Source organism: Thunnus albacares, chromosome 21 (genome assembly GCF_914725855.1).
Source record: "Thunnus albacares chromosome 21, fThuAlb1.1, whole genome shotgun sequence".
Taxonomy (NCBI): Eukaryota; Metazoa; Chordata; class Actinopteri; order Scombriformes; family Scombridae; genus Thunnus; species Thunnus albacares.
Window position 1 is genome coordinate 18,878,946 of NC_058126.1, and position 18,633 is coordinate 18,897,578.

The following is an 18,633-nucleotide window of genomic DNA, read 5'->3' on the forward strand; positions in this document are numbered from 1 at the left end:
GGGTTGTATGTACCCAACGGCTTCAGTTTAGACCTCCAAACTGCAGGCTTGTTAAACCATAATGTCTCGTTTTTTTATTTCTACATGTTTTAAATAGAAAGGAAAAGTTAATGAGTGATTGATGACTTTTTTAAGTTCAGTTTTATGGTTCAGGAGTCAGACATTGTATTTATTCATGCATAGGTGTACTACATCACCTGGGTATTACAAGTTGAGTGATCAGCCAAATAAGCTTGAGACAGAATTTGATTCGTTTTTTGGGGTTTTTTGTTAATATAGTGGAAAGAAAAGAGCAAAGAGGCCTCTACAGAAGGGCTCTGCCAGTGTTTTTGCAGTTCTCTCTGGTATTGGCCCCTAACAATGATGTCAGTGAAGGTCTTAGATTCATTAATGCCCCTTTAACACCCCTGTCAGTCCTCACAGCCTCTGACTCAGTGTTGCAATTTGAATTTGTGCTTCTGTGAGAGTGTCCCTGAGTTTTCTCCACATACCAAACTCTCCCTCTTTCCCTCCACTACTGTCTCTTCTCCTTCGCTCCTTTGTCTTTCAGACAGGCAAATGAACAGCTTGTTGGCACTGTCCTGAGTGGCTCCGAGGCAGAGGTCTTTGGCACTGTCACCGGTCAGACAGCTGACAGGAATACAGCCTGTTTTTGCTCAATCCCCTTGTTGCAATCTGTCTTTAAGGGAAAAGGGCTTTTGGTCAGTTGTGATTGCGTGATTAGACACCACTGAATGAATTTTGACAGAAACTTGGAGGATGAAACATCTCACCACTGTTCCACTGCATGTCCTATACTGCACTTATTGGATGGGGATATTACATGTGAACAGATTTGTCCATCTCTGTATACATACATCATCTCAGCCTTCACTGCCTGTTCATTTATCTGTTGATTTGTCCATCCATCACATCCCCAATGAGATTTTGGCCAAAGTTAGAATTGATAATGCATTCCACCGCTGTGCTCTGGCTTTTATCACACAGATTTTGCCAGGGGACTGTAATTAATGGCCAGAACAAGCTGACATATTTATCACCAGTCGGCTGTGTGGGGTAGTGCATCACTTTTGGGGATAAAGTGCTTAGTGCCGCTGTGTTCCAGGAAGTTTGGACATTTAAGGACAAGTGCACAAATGTGTCATTTTCAGTGAAGGAGGTTGAAAATGGAAGTAAAACGAATAACAGTATCCATTGCAGCATCAATACTCATTGAGACCATATGATGTAAGGCATCCTGCATTTGTCATTGAGCCAAGTCGGAATTCAAACAGCTTATTCATCCAAGAAGAAAAAGTGGCCCATTCCCACTGAACCTCTACATTTACAGCTTTGTGTTTTTTTCTGTGTAACTACGCAACTGTTACTACTGTCAGAGGCATTTGGTGTTTTTCTAAAAGCCTACATAAAGTGGATAATTAATGCCTGCCATGATGTTATTGCAAACAACAAATGTTTGGTTTTTGTTGGATGCAAGTGTTCCAGTGGAGCTGGCTTTGTGGTTTGTCAAAGGGGGGATGAAACAGAGTGGCTTTAGGCTGTTTTGGCTTTTATGTTGTAGAATGAAACACATTGAGTTGAGGAGAGGTAAACGGGGAATACTGATGAAAGCCTGAACTGTGTTGCCTCTCCAATGTTGTTTTTCCAGTTGATTATCTTTGCCAACGAGGAATGATTGGGAATTCATAAAGTCCACTGAATCTGCCAATTCACTGTATTATAATCGCATCCATGTTCCTTATCTATCACCAACAGCCTGCACTGTGCATCTGTGTGAGCACTCAAATGTTCATACCCGTATTTATAGACTTTAAAACCAAAACAAGTGCTTAAAAATATTTCTTATGACTCGATTTCATTAGGATGCTCTACAACAGACAAAATGTTCATGAGATTCTTTAGTGCTGCAGCTCCAGCGCTCCCACAAACAAGGCATGATGGCTCATAGACAGATGGATTTGCTCCACAGGGGCCTATTCAGCTGAAGCCTGGCTGTAATTTTCCTCTCCACATGGTCGATGGACTGCATTTATGTAGAGATCTGATCCCGAGAGCCGCGCAAAGCCCCTCGCGGTACCTCAGATTCACCCACAACATGCTGTCAAACCACCAACCAAGCAATCACCAGGCGACCCGCTGCACCACCTGAGCTGCTGTCACCCCACATACATATAAACAGTGTAATAGGTTAAAAAAAAAAAAAAAATCTCCGGAAAGTCCCTCGTCATGGATTCTCTCTTCTCTGCCACTGGCATTTTATTTCTGTCTGTCTCCGTCATGGTCATCCAGTACTCCTCCTCTCCTCCTCCCCCTCTTCCTGCTTTTGTTTGCCAAGTACCCAGAGTTCCCCTCTGTCTTGCACATCTGTGTCATTCTCCAGTCTCCTCTTCCTCTTTCTCCTCCTTGACCCTCAGATTCACCCTACATGGAAGACTCCACTTCAGTAGAAACAGGCTGGACACTTCCACTCAGACTTATTTTTATGAGGGACTGTGTGAGAACAGAAGCTGAACATGTTGTTTCCACTTTTGGTTTTCTCATCTACAATGGGAAGTGATTGCTTTTGTCTGTGAGCAAAATAACTTCAAGCTGAGGACATTTAAAAAGGTTAGCAGTGGCAGACAGCTGTTGTCTAGGGTTGACTGAGGAGAAATTAAGATGTAAAAGTGAAGACTCTCTGTCATCGTCAGATGACACAACCAGGTTCAAAATTATGTTTTCCTAATATGTAAATTCATCATATTTGTTGGATACGTGCTTAAAAATGTGCCAAATTATAATTAACCAGACAGATTGCTGTAGCACTGTGAAAAACATTATTGCTCCCCTTCATTCGCGTCCCTTGGAAAGTAGTTAGTATTTACCTGGTAGATGAAGATTTGAATCCGCAAAAAAGTGCAAAAAAGTTTTCTCAGAAACTGCAGGAGTAGTGAGAGGGACAAAGAGAGTTTGAGAAACAAGAGAGATAGGACAAGGCGACTTTGTAATCTAGCTACTATTTATCCCAGCTGATCCAAGAATTTGCACTGGCAAGAGAAGAAACTGAAGAGAGAAAATGTAGAAAAATATGTGGCTAATTATGACTATAATGTAGCAGTATTTGCAGTTAATGTATAGTATCTATAGTTTACAATAGATCAAAAAGCTAGCTGCAGTACTCAAACTGTGACGAACCCACCTGAAATAACAAACCCACAGAGAATTGTCACCTGACTCCTGACTGCAGTTCCCCTCAGCTCTCTTTCAACATCTTTCAGCTCATTGTCTCAGTTTTCCAGCCCACAACTTTACTGTTTTGGTTCATTGTCATTCCTCACATAAGTTTCCAGCCACAACAGGCAGCTGTTTTTAACTTATGCTACTTGCAGAGTTGCAAACTTGTCACCTTTAGGCGAAAATTGCTCTTTTGAATCTAAAATAGGTCATTCATACACAGACCAGGGGAGTGTCACTTATACGGTTAATCACTTTTGTGTTGATTTTGTTGGAAGCTTGTATAATTAAGAGTCCTGCTGGTCCTGAATGTTAGCAGTGTTAGCAGCTACGGCGGTGCTCTCTGCTGTCTGACACTCAGCTCTCAGCCTGCATTAACCGAGCAGCTGCTCAAGATGCTAGTTAAGCATTAACATGAGCCTCAGATAGCTAAACTGGACATCCGCCAGACAACAACGCTGGAATTTTCGTGGAATTTTCACAACTCTATGCTTCAGTTTTCATCAACATGACAGTGAGCAGATTGAGTTAGACTGCAACTTTTTTCTTCCTCCGAAGGCAGGGAGGTGCATTTGTTTTACAGTATGTGCGGCCATTACGGTTAGTCACCAAACACACCTGTAGCTCAATCTCATTAAAAGGTAATAGGCCTCACCTGGTGGCACAACCACGTACTACAGCAAATCTACAGAACATTTTCTGACAGTTACACTGTACGTCCCTCGTCTTCTGCATTATCGGTTAATATATTTTGTGCTTGGATGTGTATTAAGGCCAGGCACCACAATTGAATAGGGACAAAACGAAATCTTGGTCTTCTATCACTCTCTTGACTGTTTTTTTATTTAAAGTGCCTTGAACTAATGTCACCCTTACATTACTTTTATAGAACTAAGATTACATTAATTCTAGGGTGAGTTTTTCCCAAGTATTTCCATCGAAAGTTTGTTTCCCTCAAGAGGAGTTTCAAGGGACCAAACAAAGCTAAATATAGTGAATATTCGACTTAATTTCACCAGGTGGCCAAAAACACAACTCCAGATGAATGCTAATGCTGAGTCTGCTGTATGTGTAAATCAGTTGTTAATCTCCATTCATCAAAAGGTAATGTCGCAATTAGTCTATACAGCTTGTTGTGCTGCCCCCAAATGCCTAAAATTAATCAATGCTGCTTTAAATGTAAATAAACAAATGTCTTTGTAAGATATTCATGTTGTTAATACTTATCACTTTCCAAAAACAAGGTCTTGATTACTCAGTATAATCCACATACCTCATGGTCAACCGGTTTAATTTGGAACTATTTACTACTGAATGTAGAAAACTGAAAAGTTTCTCTTAAATGTCCGATATCACCTAGTCACGATTAGCCTTTAATATAAAGGAGGATCCTGAGAAAAACAGTCTTTAAATCCCTAAAACAAATCACTATTAAAAGTTTTTATTAGTCAGTGAAAAGTTTTGTTACCCATGGTAGTCGAAATGCAGCCTTAGAGGCACAAAGAAAATACATCAAAGAAACAAAACACAAGAAAGTATGTTTTGGGGAATAACAGTGAAACCTCGCAATATTTGGATAACAATAGAAAAAATTTAAGATATTGAACTCTGATTTGAACAAAATTTAATCAGTGGTTTCAGTACTAAGATATTGGAGCTTCAAAATCTTATATTTGTTGAGCTCTAATAAGTATAAATGGGTGTGTGCAGGGACCGTAAACATAGTAATAACTTATCATTATTTGAAACACTGATTAATTTTTTAGGCTGAGGGCACTAACACTTGGCAAAACTCTGTACTCAAGTTTATACAAGATTTAGTTTTATTTGCTGTTGTAAAGGGAACTATACAAGTTATCAGAATATGATCAAATGCTGAAAATTTCATATGAATTTTGTCAATATTGTCACCCAACAGTTTGTCTTCTCCAGTCTTCTTTTCTCAAATCTGTTACAATAAACTAACAACAACATGTAACTGTGACCTTATGTGACCTGAACAGGTCGGTGTTTCTATCACAACAACATCCTCTCCTTGTTGTTCTGTCAGGTTAGGACACCACAGTCACCAGTTACGTTAGCACTCCGCTACAAGGTCATTCACTTTCCTGTCAGAGAGCTCTGCTGATAAAAGGAATGACTGATGGTTCATCTCTGTCTGTCACACAGTTATTACTGCTGAAGGTCAAACTGCTGAGACCCTTTCATAACCAATCTTATAGCTTCTGTCTTCCCGGAGGCTCAGTGGTTAGCACTGTTGCCTCATAGCAAGAAGGTTCTGGGTTTGAACTCTGGCCATCCCAGGTCTTATCTGTGTGAAGTTTGCATGTTCTCCCTGTGTTTGTGTGGGTTTCTGCTGGGTGCTCTGGTTTCCTACCACAATCAAAGACATGTATGTTAGGGTTAATAATCCAAAGACACAGGCAAAAAGAACTGGTGTTGGTTCCTGGGTGCTGCACTGCGGCTGCCCACTGCTCCTAGTGTATAGGATGGGTCAAATGCAGAGGACAAATTTCTTTTCAATGTATGTATGTGAGTGCTGAGAAATGATAAAGAGATATTACATTTTTAGGGAGCTATTTCACACAAAACTAATGGAAAATCCCTACCTATATGGTGGTATCCTTCTCAGCCAAAGAGAAAATAGACTTCCTCAAGAAAGAGGAGAGGAGGAGACAACATCCTCCTTGTAGCAGGAAGAATACACTTGTGCAAACAATGTGTTTAAGGCTATCAATCACCTGATTTTGTTTGTTTGGCATGCCTCATTTGATTACTGTAATGATATTAAGGTCTCACAACTAATTTAACAATGATAACGTTGGGTTCTCGTGTTCCTTGAAGCATTTTTTAGATCAGCTCCTGACATTCACTTAAATTCTGCCTCTACTTGTCTCTCTGAAAAGGTTTTTTATTCATCTACAGCAGAGTAACAATATTCCTTAAAAGCGAGCCCTCCTTCAGCTGTCTACCTCACTGACTTCAGTCTGATAATCTCAGTTATTGTTTGAGGAGCTGTGAATTCCCCTGGATCTGAGAGGAGAAAGAATACCAATTTGACCTCTACTCTAAAATAAGGTATCTGTTCTGTTCCTTGCTTCCTGGCTTCAGACCCGCTTAGATGTCATCTGCATTGCAGCAATGCAAACAAAACATTTCCTTTGGAAGGTTGTGTTCTCATTGATCTAGCTTGCCTCAGTTGTTTTTCTGCAGATGGAGAACACAGGGGGTGGTGTGGCTTAAATATCCAAGAACTCTTGATCTTCAAAGTATCTTTAAGGAGCAGAGAAGCAGGTCAGGGTTTTATTCATGAAGGCTGTGTGTTATTCAGATGAAAATGAGCTTCAAATTTATTCAGACATTCAGGGCTTTGCTTGATGTTCTCAGCCTTCACTGTGGTTGCATGTACCACAACACAGCACTATAGCAACTGAGACATTGTACTGCTGTAAATACTGTGAAGCTGTTTTTAATGATTTGTCCAAGTTTTTTGACATAGTAGACCATGTCAGCTTGGTAAATAAACTCTGCAATATCGGTTCATTTAGCAAGTTGTAAACTGTCTACCTGTCAGCTAGAGCTCAATGTGTTCAGTTTGCTCGTCCTCTTCCTCCTTCTTCCCTGTATTAAAGGGTGCACCCCAGGGTTCCTTACTAGGGCCATTAATATTTTCCATATATGTAATTAATCTTTGTGATAACATATCTAATTGTTATTTTATTCTGATGATAGTGTTATGTATTAGCTTTACAAACCCTTGTATTCCTGCAATTTGCCTTTGACGTTACTCAGTCCTGTTTAACTTAAATTAGTGCCGAAAGTCCCAAATCATGCTATTTTCCAATGGCAAAGAGTTACCAGCTAACCTTCCCAAACTCTCAATTGCCCAAGGAGTTGAAGTTATTGAAAAGTATTTAGGATTACTGATCAGAACTTTTCATTTAAATCACATAGAGCTGCAACAATTAATTGATTAGTCAATTGAAAGGAAATTCATTTAATTAATTACTTAATTAAATAGCAACTTTTTGCTATTTTTATAATCGATTCATTGTCTAAGTCATTGTTCAACCAAAAATACCAAGTATTTGATGGTTCCAAGTTCTTAAATGTGATAATTTTCTGCTTTTGTTGGTGTTACATTATGGTGAATTAAATATTTGGGGGTTTTGGACTATTTGGACAAAACAACATATCATCACTTTGTGCTCTAGAATACTGTGATGGGCGGTTTTCACTGTTTTATTTTGTTTTATACAATATATATACACAATTGATCATTATAAATCTCTCCATGGGCAGGTTTGTCCTTACCTGTGTACATACATGTGTAGAAATCAAAATAAATATGGCCTGCATGCTCACAATGTTCTACAGTGAGAATGCATACAATGTCGGTTCCCCGAGTTAGATGAAAAATCTTTTTAAGCATGCTGTCCCTATCTTCTTGAAGAATGTACAGAAGGGGAAATTGTCAGAGCAAATTACTGCTGGTGAATTCAAGTGTGTAAGTTTCAAAGGATACAGAAAATTACACCATTCGTCAACATGTTTGGTTCAAGATTTAATGTTTTTACTTGTTTATGTTGATACCTGTTTATACATCTTTACAGGATATTTGCATTAGATGCTTGTCATTTTTTGTTGTTCCTGTAGTAAACAACATGAAAACAACATTATCTGTCAGTAAAGAATAATTAATAGACTATCTGTGTTTTCTGATGTTCAGGAAGCCAACGTGCAGTCAGTTCTCTTTCCCTTACCTTCCTCTCTTCCTCACTGTTTCTCACCAACTGTATATCCACCCTCCTCTCTCTTTTTTCATCTTTCTGTCCATCTGCTTGTAAAAACCCCAGCTGACTTTGCTCAGTGGCTTCAGTCTTTCTATCTGTGTAGAAAGACAGTGATAGAAGACCACAGATGGTCCAGCAGGAAAAGAAAGACACAGAAGGCCATCTGAGTTATTTTTCTTTTTAATTTTTTATTGCTGTAGGCAGAGATACACAGACAGACAAGACGTCTTTCATATCCTGTTTGGAACACAATATTCCATCTTTCCATGTGTTTAAACTAACAAAACATTCGGAAGTGTAATCAGATTAAACATGTTGCTGCAAAAGTGCAGTGCAAACTTTCCTCCCTAATTAGATTTTACCGTTATTACTAACCCGCCTCTGAATTGCTCACCATAACTCACTGCCTTCCTGTCCTGATGATGATGACGAGACAGGCAGAGGTTGTTAAACAAGCTCTACCACTTCTGCCTGTGCTTCAAATCTATTTGGACAGTGCTGGCAATTCATCTACTTTCTTTCATCTTCTATTTCCTCTCATCTATATTTATCTTGCCAGCCTACAAGGCACAGGATGACAGCTTGCCAACTGGTACTTGGCTGTCACACTCTCAGCTCACGTGTGACACTTACAAACACCTTGATTTAATTCTCTGTTTCTTTAAAGTTGCTCAGCTTGGCCTGCATAATTTACAAATCTAATGTTGTTTTAATGCAGAGATAAGGTTATGATTCAGCTGACTCAACATTTCTATTTGAGTGCAGAAGGGTTGTTGGTTGTTCCTCCTTATCCACTCATAAAACTGAAGTGTGGGCAGTGATGGCATTACAACTATTTAACAATTATTGCTAGGTTCTAGTACCATGCTCCAGTGGATCTTTGTGGATTTCATATGGAGGTTTCTTATTGTAGCCTGTTAGTGTTTTGCTAATATTAAACTCCCACATGCAGAGAATCTAATGAGTATTCTGCAGTATGGCTAATACCCTCCTTTATATGTCAAGAAACAAAATGAGACTTAATTATGCTGGTTTTAATATGTCTGTGTTTTCAGCCTGTGCGTCAGTTATTGCTCTATAAATAGCAGGTTTAGTTTATTTTCACAGTAAAATCTCCTTTTGACAAGACAAGAGCTATGCACAATTTTATGCAAAGACTTGAATTACATAAGCAGTAAAATGTTAATTTGCCTGCATGATACTCTGCTTGCACTATGATGTTTAAACCAGTTTCTCTTTTGAAAATTATAATTGATCTGATGATATCATGAAGAGCTGGGCTTGATCCATGACCAGCTCCATAGTGGGCAAGAAGGGCTTCATTAGCATGACTGTCAGTGTGTGTGTGTGTGTGTGTGTGTGTGTGTGTGTGTGTGTGTATGTGTGTGTGTGTGTGTGTGTGTGTGTGTGTGTGTGTGTGTGTGCATGTGTGTGTGTGTGTGTGTGTGTGTGTGTGTGTGTGTGTGTGTGTGTGAGAGAGAGACTTGTCAGCTAGACCCAGCCAGTTGTTTCTCAGCAACAGCAGTCACAGACCTTTGAACCTCAGTGAAGAGGAACCTGACTGATAAATGGTATGAAAATAGTCAAGTGGCTTTAGCTGTGGTTCTCAAACTTTCACGTCAAGGACCCCTAAGCTGAAACAAATTAGACCACAGACCCCCAGTTGATAAGATTTTTGCTGTAAGATGATTTATTACAGAAAGTGTATGAAACCCTTGACCAAAATAGTCATACATCCTGTCATTGTGTTAATTATGGATGAAATTATAGTGAAAATAAATTATTCTTCTTTTTGCTGGGGACCCCCTGGAATGCCCTCAAAGACTCCTGCAGGTCCCCAGACCTCACTTTGAGAACCACTGGGCTAGATGACTGAACAAATAGGAAAGCATCCATCCGCATTTGACTGATGAGAGAATTAACAATTCAGCTGTCTATAGTACTCAGTGATTAAATTGATGAGAGGCTGTGAATTAATTAATGCCAAATGAATTACCTATTAAATATTTAATTTTCTGAAAACTGAAAATACCACATGAAGACAGTCACAGCTCATTTCAAAACTAGTTTTCACATAGAGCTACAGCAAATGGGCACTCATGGTTTCAGTAAACTGAAAAGACATTGCTACAACTCAAAGCCTATAATGTTTCTGATGGCAGAGGCAGCTACAGATAAATTGCATTGCTGCTATTCATCCTCACAGTAGAGGAAAGGTAAAAGGTGCTGCTGGAAGGTTGATAATCACAATTTGCTGATGATACACTACTGTTACGCTCAAGGTTTAAGAGCTCTGCTTTTCTGGACCAGATAAACAGATACTGTACACATTTACATGCTGTATGCACTTTAAAGCTACACTACTCAGGATTTTCTATGTTAAATCATGCACATTTCCAGGTCTATATTTATATTCTGGGGCTCAACTGGAATATCTTTGCATCATTTACAGTTAATTAAAACTCTTATATTTATACTGGATCTTTATGCAGCCCATCACTTCAGCCTCAGTCTGAAACAGGCCATTTTAGCTCCTGTCTCTTTAAGGTCCCCCTTCTGATGAGACCACTCTGTTGTGATTGGCTAGCTCAGGGGGCAATGTAAAAAAAACAGTAGTCAACTGTCACTTCTTTTTCTTGTTCTTTACTCGAAATGGAAATTTCTCAAATATAACTGTACATGTTCGAGCCAGAATCTGATCCAAAATATGCAAGTGGACAACACATACAACCCATAGAACAACTTTAGTGACAAAGGCTACGGAACGGACAGCTGTTTGTGGGCACTTGCGAACAATGTGATGTCATCATAAGGAGCAAGTAGAGGTAACATTGCAAACGAAGCATTGAAGCCCTGGCTTTTGACTTGCAGGGAGCATTTTTACATATGTTCACCAAGTTTTGGACCTTTGACCATGTTTAACACACATATCTGGCATCATAACAGTACAGAAATAACAGAAATTCACAAAAGCATGATACATCCCCTTTAACTATGTATTAAATTACTATGTAATGTTAAAGGTGTCACTCGTAGTAACGAACCAACAGAGAATTATCACATTATCACTATCAGCTTTGCCCTATGGACCGCTTTCGCATCTTTCAGCTCATTGTTTCAACTTTACTGTTTACTGATTCACTCTTACCGTTTCCAAAATCAGCAGGCAGCGGTTTTCAAAGAGAAAGCTCTGATAAACCCAGTGTACGCTACCTGCCCAGTACCCAGCCACAAAGTTAGCGACTAGCTGGTCAAAATAGTGGAGAATTTAGCTGCTAAAAAGGCAGATATTTCTCTCAAGAGTTCGCAGCAACCAAAACAGAGCTAAAAGGAGAGTGGATATTGGACATAAATGTGTCAAGTGGCCACAAATACAACTCCAAATGAATGCAGTGTCGCTCTATGTCTGTTGGATGTTTAATAAGGGCATCTGTTTGCTAATACACTCGCCATAAGAGCTTACATAATGCCAATGTGGTGTTTCCAGCTTGTTCTGCTATCCAAAAAATCATTTAATGCTGCTTTAAACAGTTGGTTCAGTTCCCTGACCTTGTATTTTCTCTTTTATCTAAATCCAGAAAGGCTATTTATTTGGCAAACTGTTATACATCAGGATGAGAGACTCACCATAAGACCAAGCTGCTATAATTCATACTCTGGCATGAATCGGGGGAGTCAGAATCAGTCGTTTCAGACTTCCCCCCTGCTGTCACGTAGAGCTCATACTGAAGGGAATCCTGCTGCTAGATTGTTGTTACAAGTTATTTTCATCAGTTCCTCCATCCTGCTTGTGTTTATTCATAACTTAAAAGACAAACAGTTTTGTACCATAGCTTTTTAGCAGGGCTTTTTGTCAACAGCCTTTGAGAATCATATTTGAACATTATTCATTTATGTTAGTGAACTTGTTCTCTGGGAACAGGCAAAGTACTCCTTAGATGATTTTCATGGGGAAATGACAGAATTAGCCTACTATATAAAGAACATATAAGCCGAAGTAACATGTCACATAAAGTACAAGACTTGAATTGGTTAATCTAACTGTTAATCTGTTTGGTAATTTGGTCATGTACTTTATAGTGTGAGCATTAGTCAGTAATGCAAGACCAGTACATTATCAAAACATATTAATTAAAATAAATTAAATCAGTGATGAGAATCAAAGCCATTTAATCAACTACACTGGTTGTGTATGTGTGTACTGCCATTATTGGAAGATACTAATCACATTTTATCATTACTGTGATTATTATTAGCGGTTTCAATAAAGATGCTAATTCTCCAGCTTTTCCACCCTGTCGCCTATAAAAAACTGTAAGTAATAGGGTGCACTGAATGACCTTTCAGTGACTTAATATTGTAATGTACAAATCTGAAACATTTCATCCAAAATATCAGCAACGTCCTCCTTTCTATTCCAAAATTCTTACATGATCCAGTAACATTTTAGCAGCTGTTGCTCCCAGATAATAACCTGTAAAATGTCTAATCTTTTTTTTTTTATTGTTGTTGGAAGCTCAGAGCTTGTGCTATTGTAAGTGGTTTATTATCAAAGAGTGCATATGGGATATTTGGTTTTGCAGGAGCTTATGTACTCGAGATGTATTGATGTTGGATGTTATACAGGAGATGTTATTTTTGGACTCGCTTGCATGAGGGAGAAATTAAATGCAAGAGGAGACCTGTGGGAACGGGAGGGCTGAAAGCCAAGTTTTGAAGCCAGAGATAGAGAACTTTACAATAGTGTAATTTTTAGGAGTGCTCTATAATTTTCCATAATATTTCACTTGCTGTATTGATTAGTAGACACAAAGGACATATTTTTTGTGCTGTGACTGCTCAGAGCATCTAAGAAATTGTGAGAAATGATTTTCTGTCTGTTTGTACGTCTTTACAAATCTCTAATTCTCTTTTGAAGAGAGGACAGGATTTAATACCTTGAGATAATCATTCAGGGGAAAAAATGAGAGTATGGATTTGACTGTGTGACCTGTCATGAGCTCGGGGATTCCTTGGCAGCGCCCTTAGCTGTCTCTCGATCCGGTCTAATAAAGCTAAGGGTGACTGGGCTGTCACCCTCAGAGTCCCTTTTTTCTGAAACAGCTTGTCTGAGGAGTCTGTCATCTTTTAAAGTATTGAATAGAAAAGCTTTTACTAGTTTTTTTTCTTTTTTTGTTGAAACTCAACTCTGACACATATTTCTTAATTTCACATTCTTTATTTTAAGCTTTTGCCAAAACCAAGGTTTTCCAATGCTTCTGGGAAATGTAATTATTAGAAGGAGCAGAAGTCGATGAGGCAGGTTGAGGGAAAGTTGGGACACCAAAACATTAAATTACATCGCTGAACACTGAACATCAAAGACTGATGTCTAACAGACGGATTTTTCCTTTAAAGAATTAATCTAATCCAACTATATTTATAATTTGAGTGCTTTTTCCAATTCGCTAGTAAATTGCAGACTTTGTATCAGTGAAAAGAAAACTGCTTCTGACAACTTTTAGGGCCCTCTTCCTAACTAGGAAGATTGTTTCTTGCCTTTCAGAACTGTATTAACCTGAACTTTAAATGATGGAGTGTATAATGCTTTCTGAAAGGAAACTAATCATTTTCATTTAGTTCATCATTGTGGCTCCGCTTCGACCGGTTTGGAAGGTTGGACTATGCCATTCAACACCTCATTTGTTCTGTGCTTTTAAAATGTCTGTATTTTTTAAAATGTTTCAGACATACAGAGAAATAAATCAATTCAATTATTTTTATCATCCGGCATTTTACATCAGATCCAAAAATGAGTCCAAAATCTGAATGGAAGAGGGTTGTGGCTGATTTGATGGTTACCTGTAGAACTTTGTGGATTGGAGAAAACACTGACCGATGTTTTGAACTAAGGTTAAAGCAACAGTTTGACATATTTTCACTTATTCTCTTTCTCGCTTGGTTTTAAAAGCTGCATTACAGTAAAGTGATGTAATTTTCTGAACTCACCAGACAGTTCTAGCTGTTCTATTATTTGCCTTTACCCACTTAGTCAATATATCCGCATTAATGATGATTATTTATCAAAAATCTCATATTTTGTGAAAGTACATCCCTACAATATTGTCATAATATCAATATCATGGTATTTGGTCAAAAATAGTGATATTTGATTTAGTCCATATCGCCTAGCCCTAGATGAAGCTACAGCCAGCAACCGGTACAGTGTGTTAATAAGTGAGATTATAGATGTGCTGGTTGGTGGATTGTGTTCCCTGACAGAGTCAGGCTAGTTTAGCTAAGCTAAGTGGCTGCTGGTGGTACTTTCTTGCATTTCTTCTCATCTAACTCTTTGCAACAAAGCAAATGAGCATCCAAAATGTCATACTATTTATTAAAGGATCTGCAAAGTTAACAATTTTCCAAAATCTTTTTTTTAATTCTTGCCAGGGTTAAACAACATCAAACCCATCAAAGTACATCTGAAATCAAACCAGGCTAGAAACTACTCAAGTTATTATTCTAACTACAATATGGAAAGCCCCTCCACTCAAAAATATGTTTTTCTTCTTGTTCCTTCACTTGTTTGACCTTCGCTGTTCAGGATGATGTATGTGCAGAGTTTGGCACCAGAATGATGTTTTCAAATTCATTAGCTGGAAGTGGAAAGTTTCTTTGTATTTAATGAAAATCTAATTTTAAGGGTTGGGCCTTACGAGCATGATTTTTGACAAATAGTTTTGAAGCCAATCAGATCCAATATTCAACTTACACAAGTGTGATGTGGAAACTTGAAGCTTCCAGTGCACAAACACTGAGAATTTACTTTACAGGGAAGTAGGAGACATCTTGTGTCCAGCAGTTAAACTTCCGCGATGAAATATATTTACATATTTTCAGATTCTGCAATTTTTAATGAGGGGTAAGGGGTAGATGTCATTTTAGGGATTTTAATGTGGTAATTATGTTTTTTCTGGAAAAACCAGGTCAGAAACACATTAATGCTTCAAGCAGAGTATTTTTGTATGTCTTAATACGTGTCTGGAGGGCTAGGTGAAAAATGTACATCACGTAACAAACTGTCCACTTCAAAACATCCAATAAGTCCAAACAGGGCAGTCTTTAAATATCGCAGGCCAACAGTTTTTGTCCTGCGGGGCATCTTCCAAACTGATTATCTGCTTTGTACGTGTGGCACTTCACAGGGAGATACACCTTTCCTGTGCAGCAGCATTTTAGCTTTGGTCATTCATAACACTCAGCTGCAGTAAAAATGAGCTGCCCTGTGTTTGAGTGTGGATCAGAGTACAGAGAAAGTGAATTAAATGTTTGTACGATGGATGCACTTTTGTATCGAGGAATATCACTGGGATACTTCACTTCACATGCTATTTTTCTCTTTCCCTTGCTTTCAGTATTTTCTTTTTCCTCTCAACTACTAGAGATACACTGAAAGAATGAGAAAAAAAGAAAAAAAATGGAAACATAAAATTGAAAACACAGTGCATGTCACAAATAATGGATTTTCTAGATTTTTCACCCTCATTTCCATCATGATAATGCTCATACAAATGGATTATATACACAAAGACATGATTATCTCTCTTACCTCTGATGCATCAGCAATAATCTGCTGAAACCAATCAAAATAACATTCAGATCTGTGTGAATGTTGCGTCCCTTGGCTGTTGGCTGTCTGTGGTCTGAACACACAACAAGACTTCTTCAAGACCAAATGATTAGTTGTCAATATTGGCCTTGTAATGATAGAGGGCCGTGGTAATGTGCAAAAATAGGATCCACAGTTCAGAAAGCATCAGCATAGAACTGAACACCTCTGTGGGTTGTTTTCACTGTAGTACATTTTATCATCAACATGAGTATTATTTTCATGTTTTGTTCAGGGGAACAAAACAGTTGATATGGGTTATTATGTTAAGCATTACATTGGAATAATAGCACAAACTTTAAAATCCCTTTTCTAGGTTTATAAAACCTTCATGATTTAAAAATTCATAATACAAAGAGTAAATTGGCCTTATTTTCAGTTTGAGATGTCCTGTTAAATGTTTTATAGATGTCTAACATGCTCACAATGACAATGCTAACATGCTGATGTGTAGCAGGTCTAATATTTACCATGATCACCATCTTAGTTAAAATGCTAGCATGCTGACATTTGCTCATTAGCACTAAACACAATGTGCAACTGGGGCTGATGGATATGAGATAAGTTTTGCAGCTATTTTATCATAAAGCAAAGTATTGAACAAACTGAAATGTCGACATGATGATGAAAAGTCAGAGGATCACCAAAGCTATTAAAATTCATTCTACGGGAAACCAAATTTCATGGGAAACAGCACATCTCATGGCGGTGCTAGGATGACAGGATAATATGGTAAAACTGCAGTACATGCTTTTTGCCTGCAGCTCCTCATCTAGCAGCTCACTGACTGTTCCTTCTTGTTCAATTTATCCCTGTGATATTTAAAACTGATCCACTGCAAAATAAGCACTGAAAACATCACTTCTTGATTGCATGAAGTCACAGCAAATGTCATGCTTCACAATCGCTTTTGAACTCCACGAAAATTGACTGGTTGATGGCAATGACTAGGTGGAATAAATATGATCTGGGGTGTCTCCCACCTTAATCACTCTGCCATTTTTTCCTCTGAAAATGCGGATACGAAGGCATTAGCGTTCAGTGAAATCATGAACATCAGGTCCATCATAAACAGAGCTGATACCCGTGATCATAACAACCCAGGGAGGGATTAGGGGATGATAAACTAGGAGGGTTAAAGGAGAGAGATGGAGCTGATGTGTGTATCAGAAAATGAAATGACTTGTTTTCTTACCAAATATATTCAGCTAGCAGTCCACTCTAACTGTCTTCTTTTATATGTTTCTTTGCAGTCAATGCCTGGATGATGGGAGGATTGTCAGGTAAGCATATCCATACATCATTCATCCTTTCTTTAACATAAAATACGATTACATTTGAATAATCTCGGTTGAAAACCGAATCCTTGCTGCAGAAAAATATGAACAACAAAGAAAAATAAGATCCTTGAAGTGAAACATATTGAAAGTGGCATTTCCCGTGTTTCAAGAACAAAGTGGGTAGAAATCAAAATCATGATGGACAGTATGAAAAATATAAATCACAGCTCTATGACAGAACATAATTGGAAAAAGAAAAATGTCAAAATAATAAAAAACATGCAGCATACAGGCCATGAATAATGCAAGAATACAAGTAACGCAACCATGAACATCCATCTTTGTCCTCTTTCATATCAGTTACTTCACCGCATGAATGTTTATCAGAAGTCACGCACACAAAAAGCAGGACCCATAAATGCCCTACTTCTTCTTTTTGTCCTCTTCAGCCACCGACAGTTTCAACACAGAGCCCACTCCCCCCTGGCCCAAGACACCCTGCAACGAGTCCCGCCTGCAGTCGGAGGTGGAGTTTTGTGGTGAAGTCTTCAAGCAGGACATGGCTCTCATAGATCCACAGTACTGGTGTAACCTCACACATTTCATCAGGTACGACCATGTGTGGAGGTTTTTCACCGACAGCAGAATATTGACTGTTTGCAGTTTAATTTAATCGACACTGACTTTAAAGGGATAGTTGGACATTTTACGCTTAATTTGCTTTCTTACCTTCAGACAGAGCCAGGCTAGCTGGTCTCCCCTGCTTCCAGTTTGTATGCTAAGCTAAGCTAACTGGCTCTATTTTCATATCTAACGGGCTGATTTGAGAGCGGTATCAATCTTATCTAACTCTGGGCAAGAAAACAAATAAGTACATTTCCCAAAATGTTGAACTACTTTAATAGTCACATAACTATACATTTGTCTGTATTAGAGGTAGCACACAACAGGCAGTAATTTCAACACACACACCCACACACATAGAATCAGTTCAGTAATTGCATTTTGATGGATTTATCACTGCTTAACTTGATTTAGTATATTTCCAAAATGGATTATCAGCCGCGACATACACTCCTACTCCTTCTTTATGTTCTTAAGGAGATTTCAGGGCGACATTGTGGGAATAGCTGTACCTATTTGCTTGTTTCTTAAAACAGATGCTGGTGTTCTTTGCTATAAAATGGTTTTCTAATCATTTGGATTTCAAAATTGGCGTTCAGCACAGAAAAGCATCCCTTCCCCCCTCAAAGCCCATAAATTCTCCTTGTTGGCCCAAAATGAAGCGTTGATGTTGAGCATGGTGGGGAATCTCCTCCACACATAGGATGTGACAACTATTAAGAGTGAACTAAAAACTCTCCTTACATTAGTTGCCTAGCGCAGCGTTAATTTGACAATGATGGAAGAGCAAATAAGCTATCAGGAAACTACTCTGGAAGCAGTTTTTCCGAGTTACTACTGAGCAGAATTAGTCATTTTGTTTAAGAATCAGTGGAAGGCTGCATAAGATAAAAGACATCTGGACACCGAAAAGCTATCCACATTTTTAAGCTCTTATCTTTATCACTACTCTTAAGTACTGTTGTCTTCCTGTCTGAGTGCTCTATATTTGTAGTATTAGTTAAGGAGTTGTCAATCCTGCACGGTTGCACTTTCTCACACACACTTGGATTGATAGAACGACTGTCTGTTATTC

At 38.5% G+C, this 18,633-nt stretch overlaps 1 protein-coding gene across 1 annotated transcript in view; it reads left to right on the forward strand.

Moving 5' to 3' along the window:
* LOC122972901 (receptor activity-modifying protein 3-like) overlaps positions 1 to 18,633 on the forward strand; it is a 32,836-nt gene that overhangs the window by 4,184 nt on the left and 10,019 nt on the right. The window contains exons 2-3 of the mRNA XM_044340313.1: positions 16,908 to 16,937; positions 17,384 to 17,543. Coding sequence (XP_044196248.1) covers positions 16,908 to 16,937; positions 17,384 to 17,543 — 190 coding nt within the window. The remainder of the gene's footprint in view (positions 1 to 16,907; positions 16,938 to 17,383; positions 17,544 to 18,633) is intronic.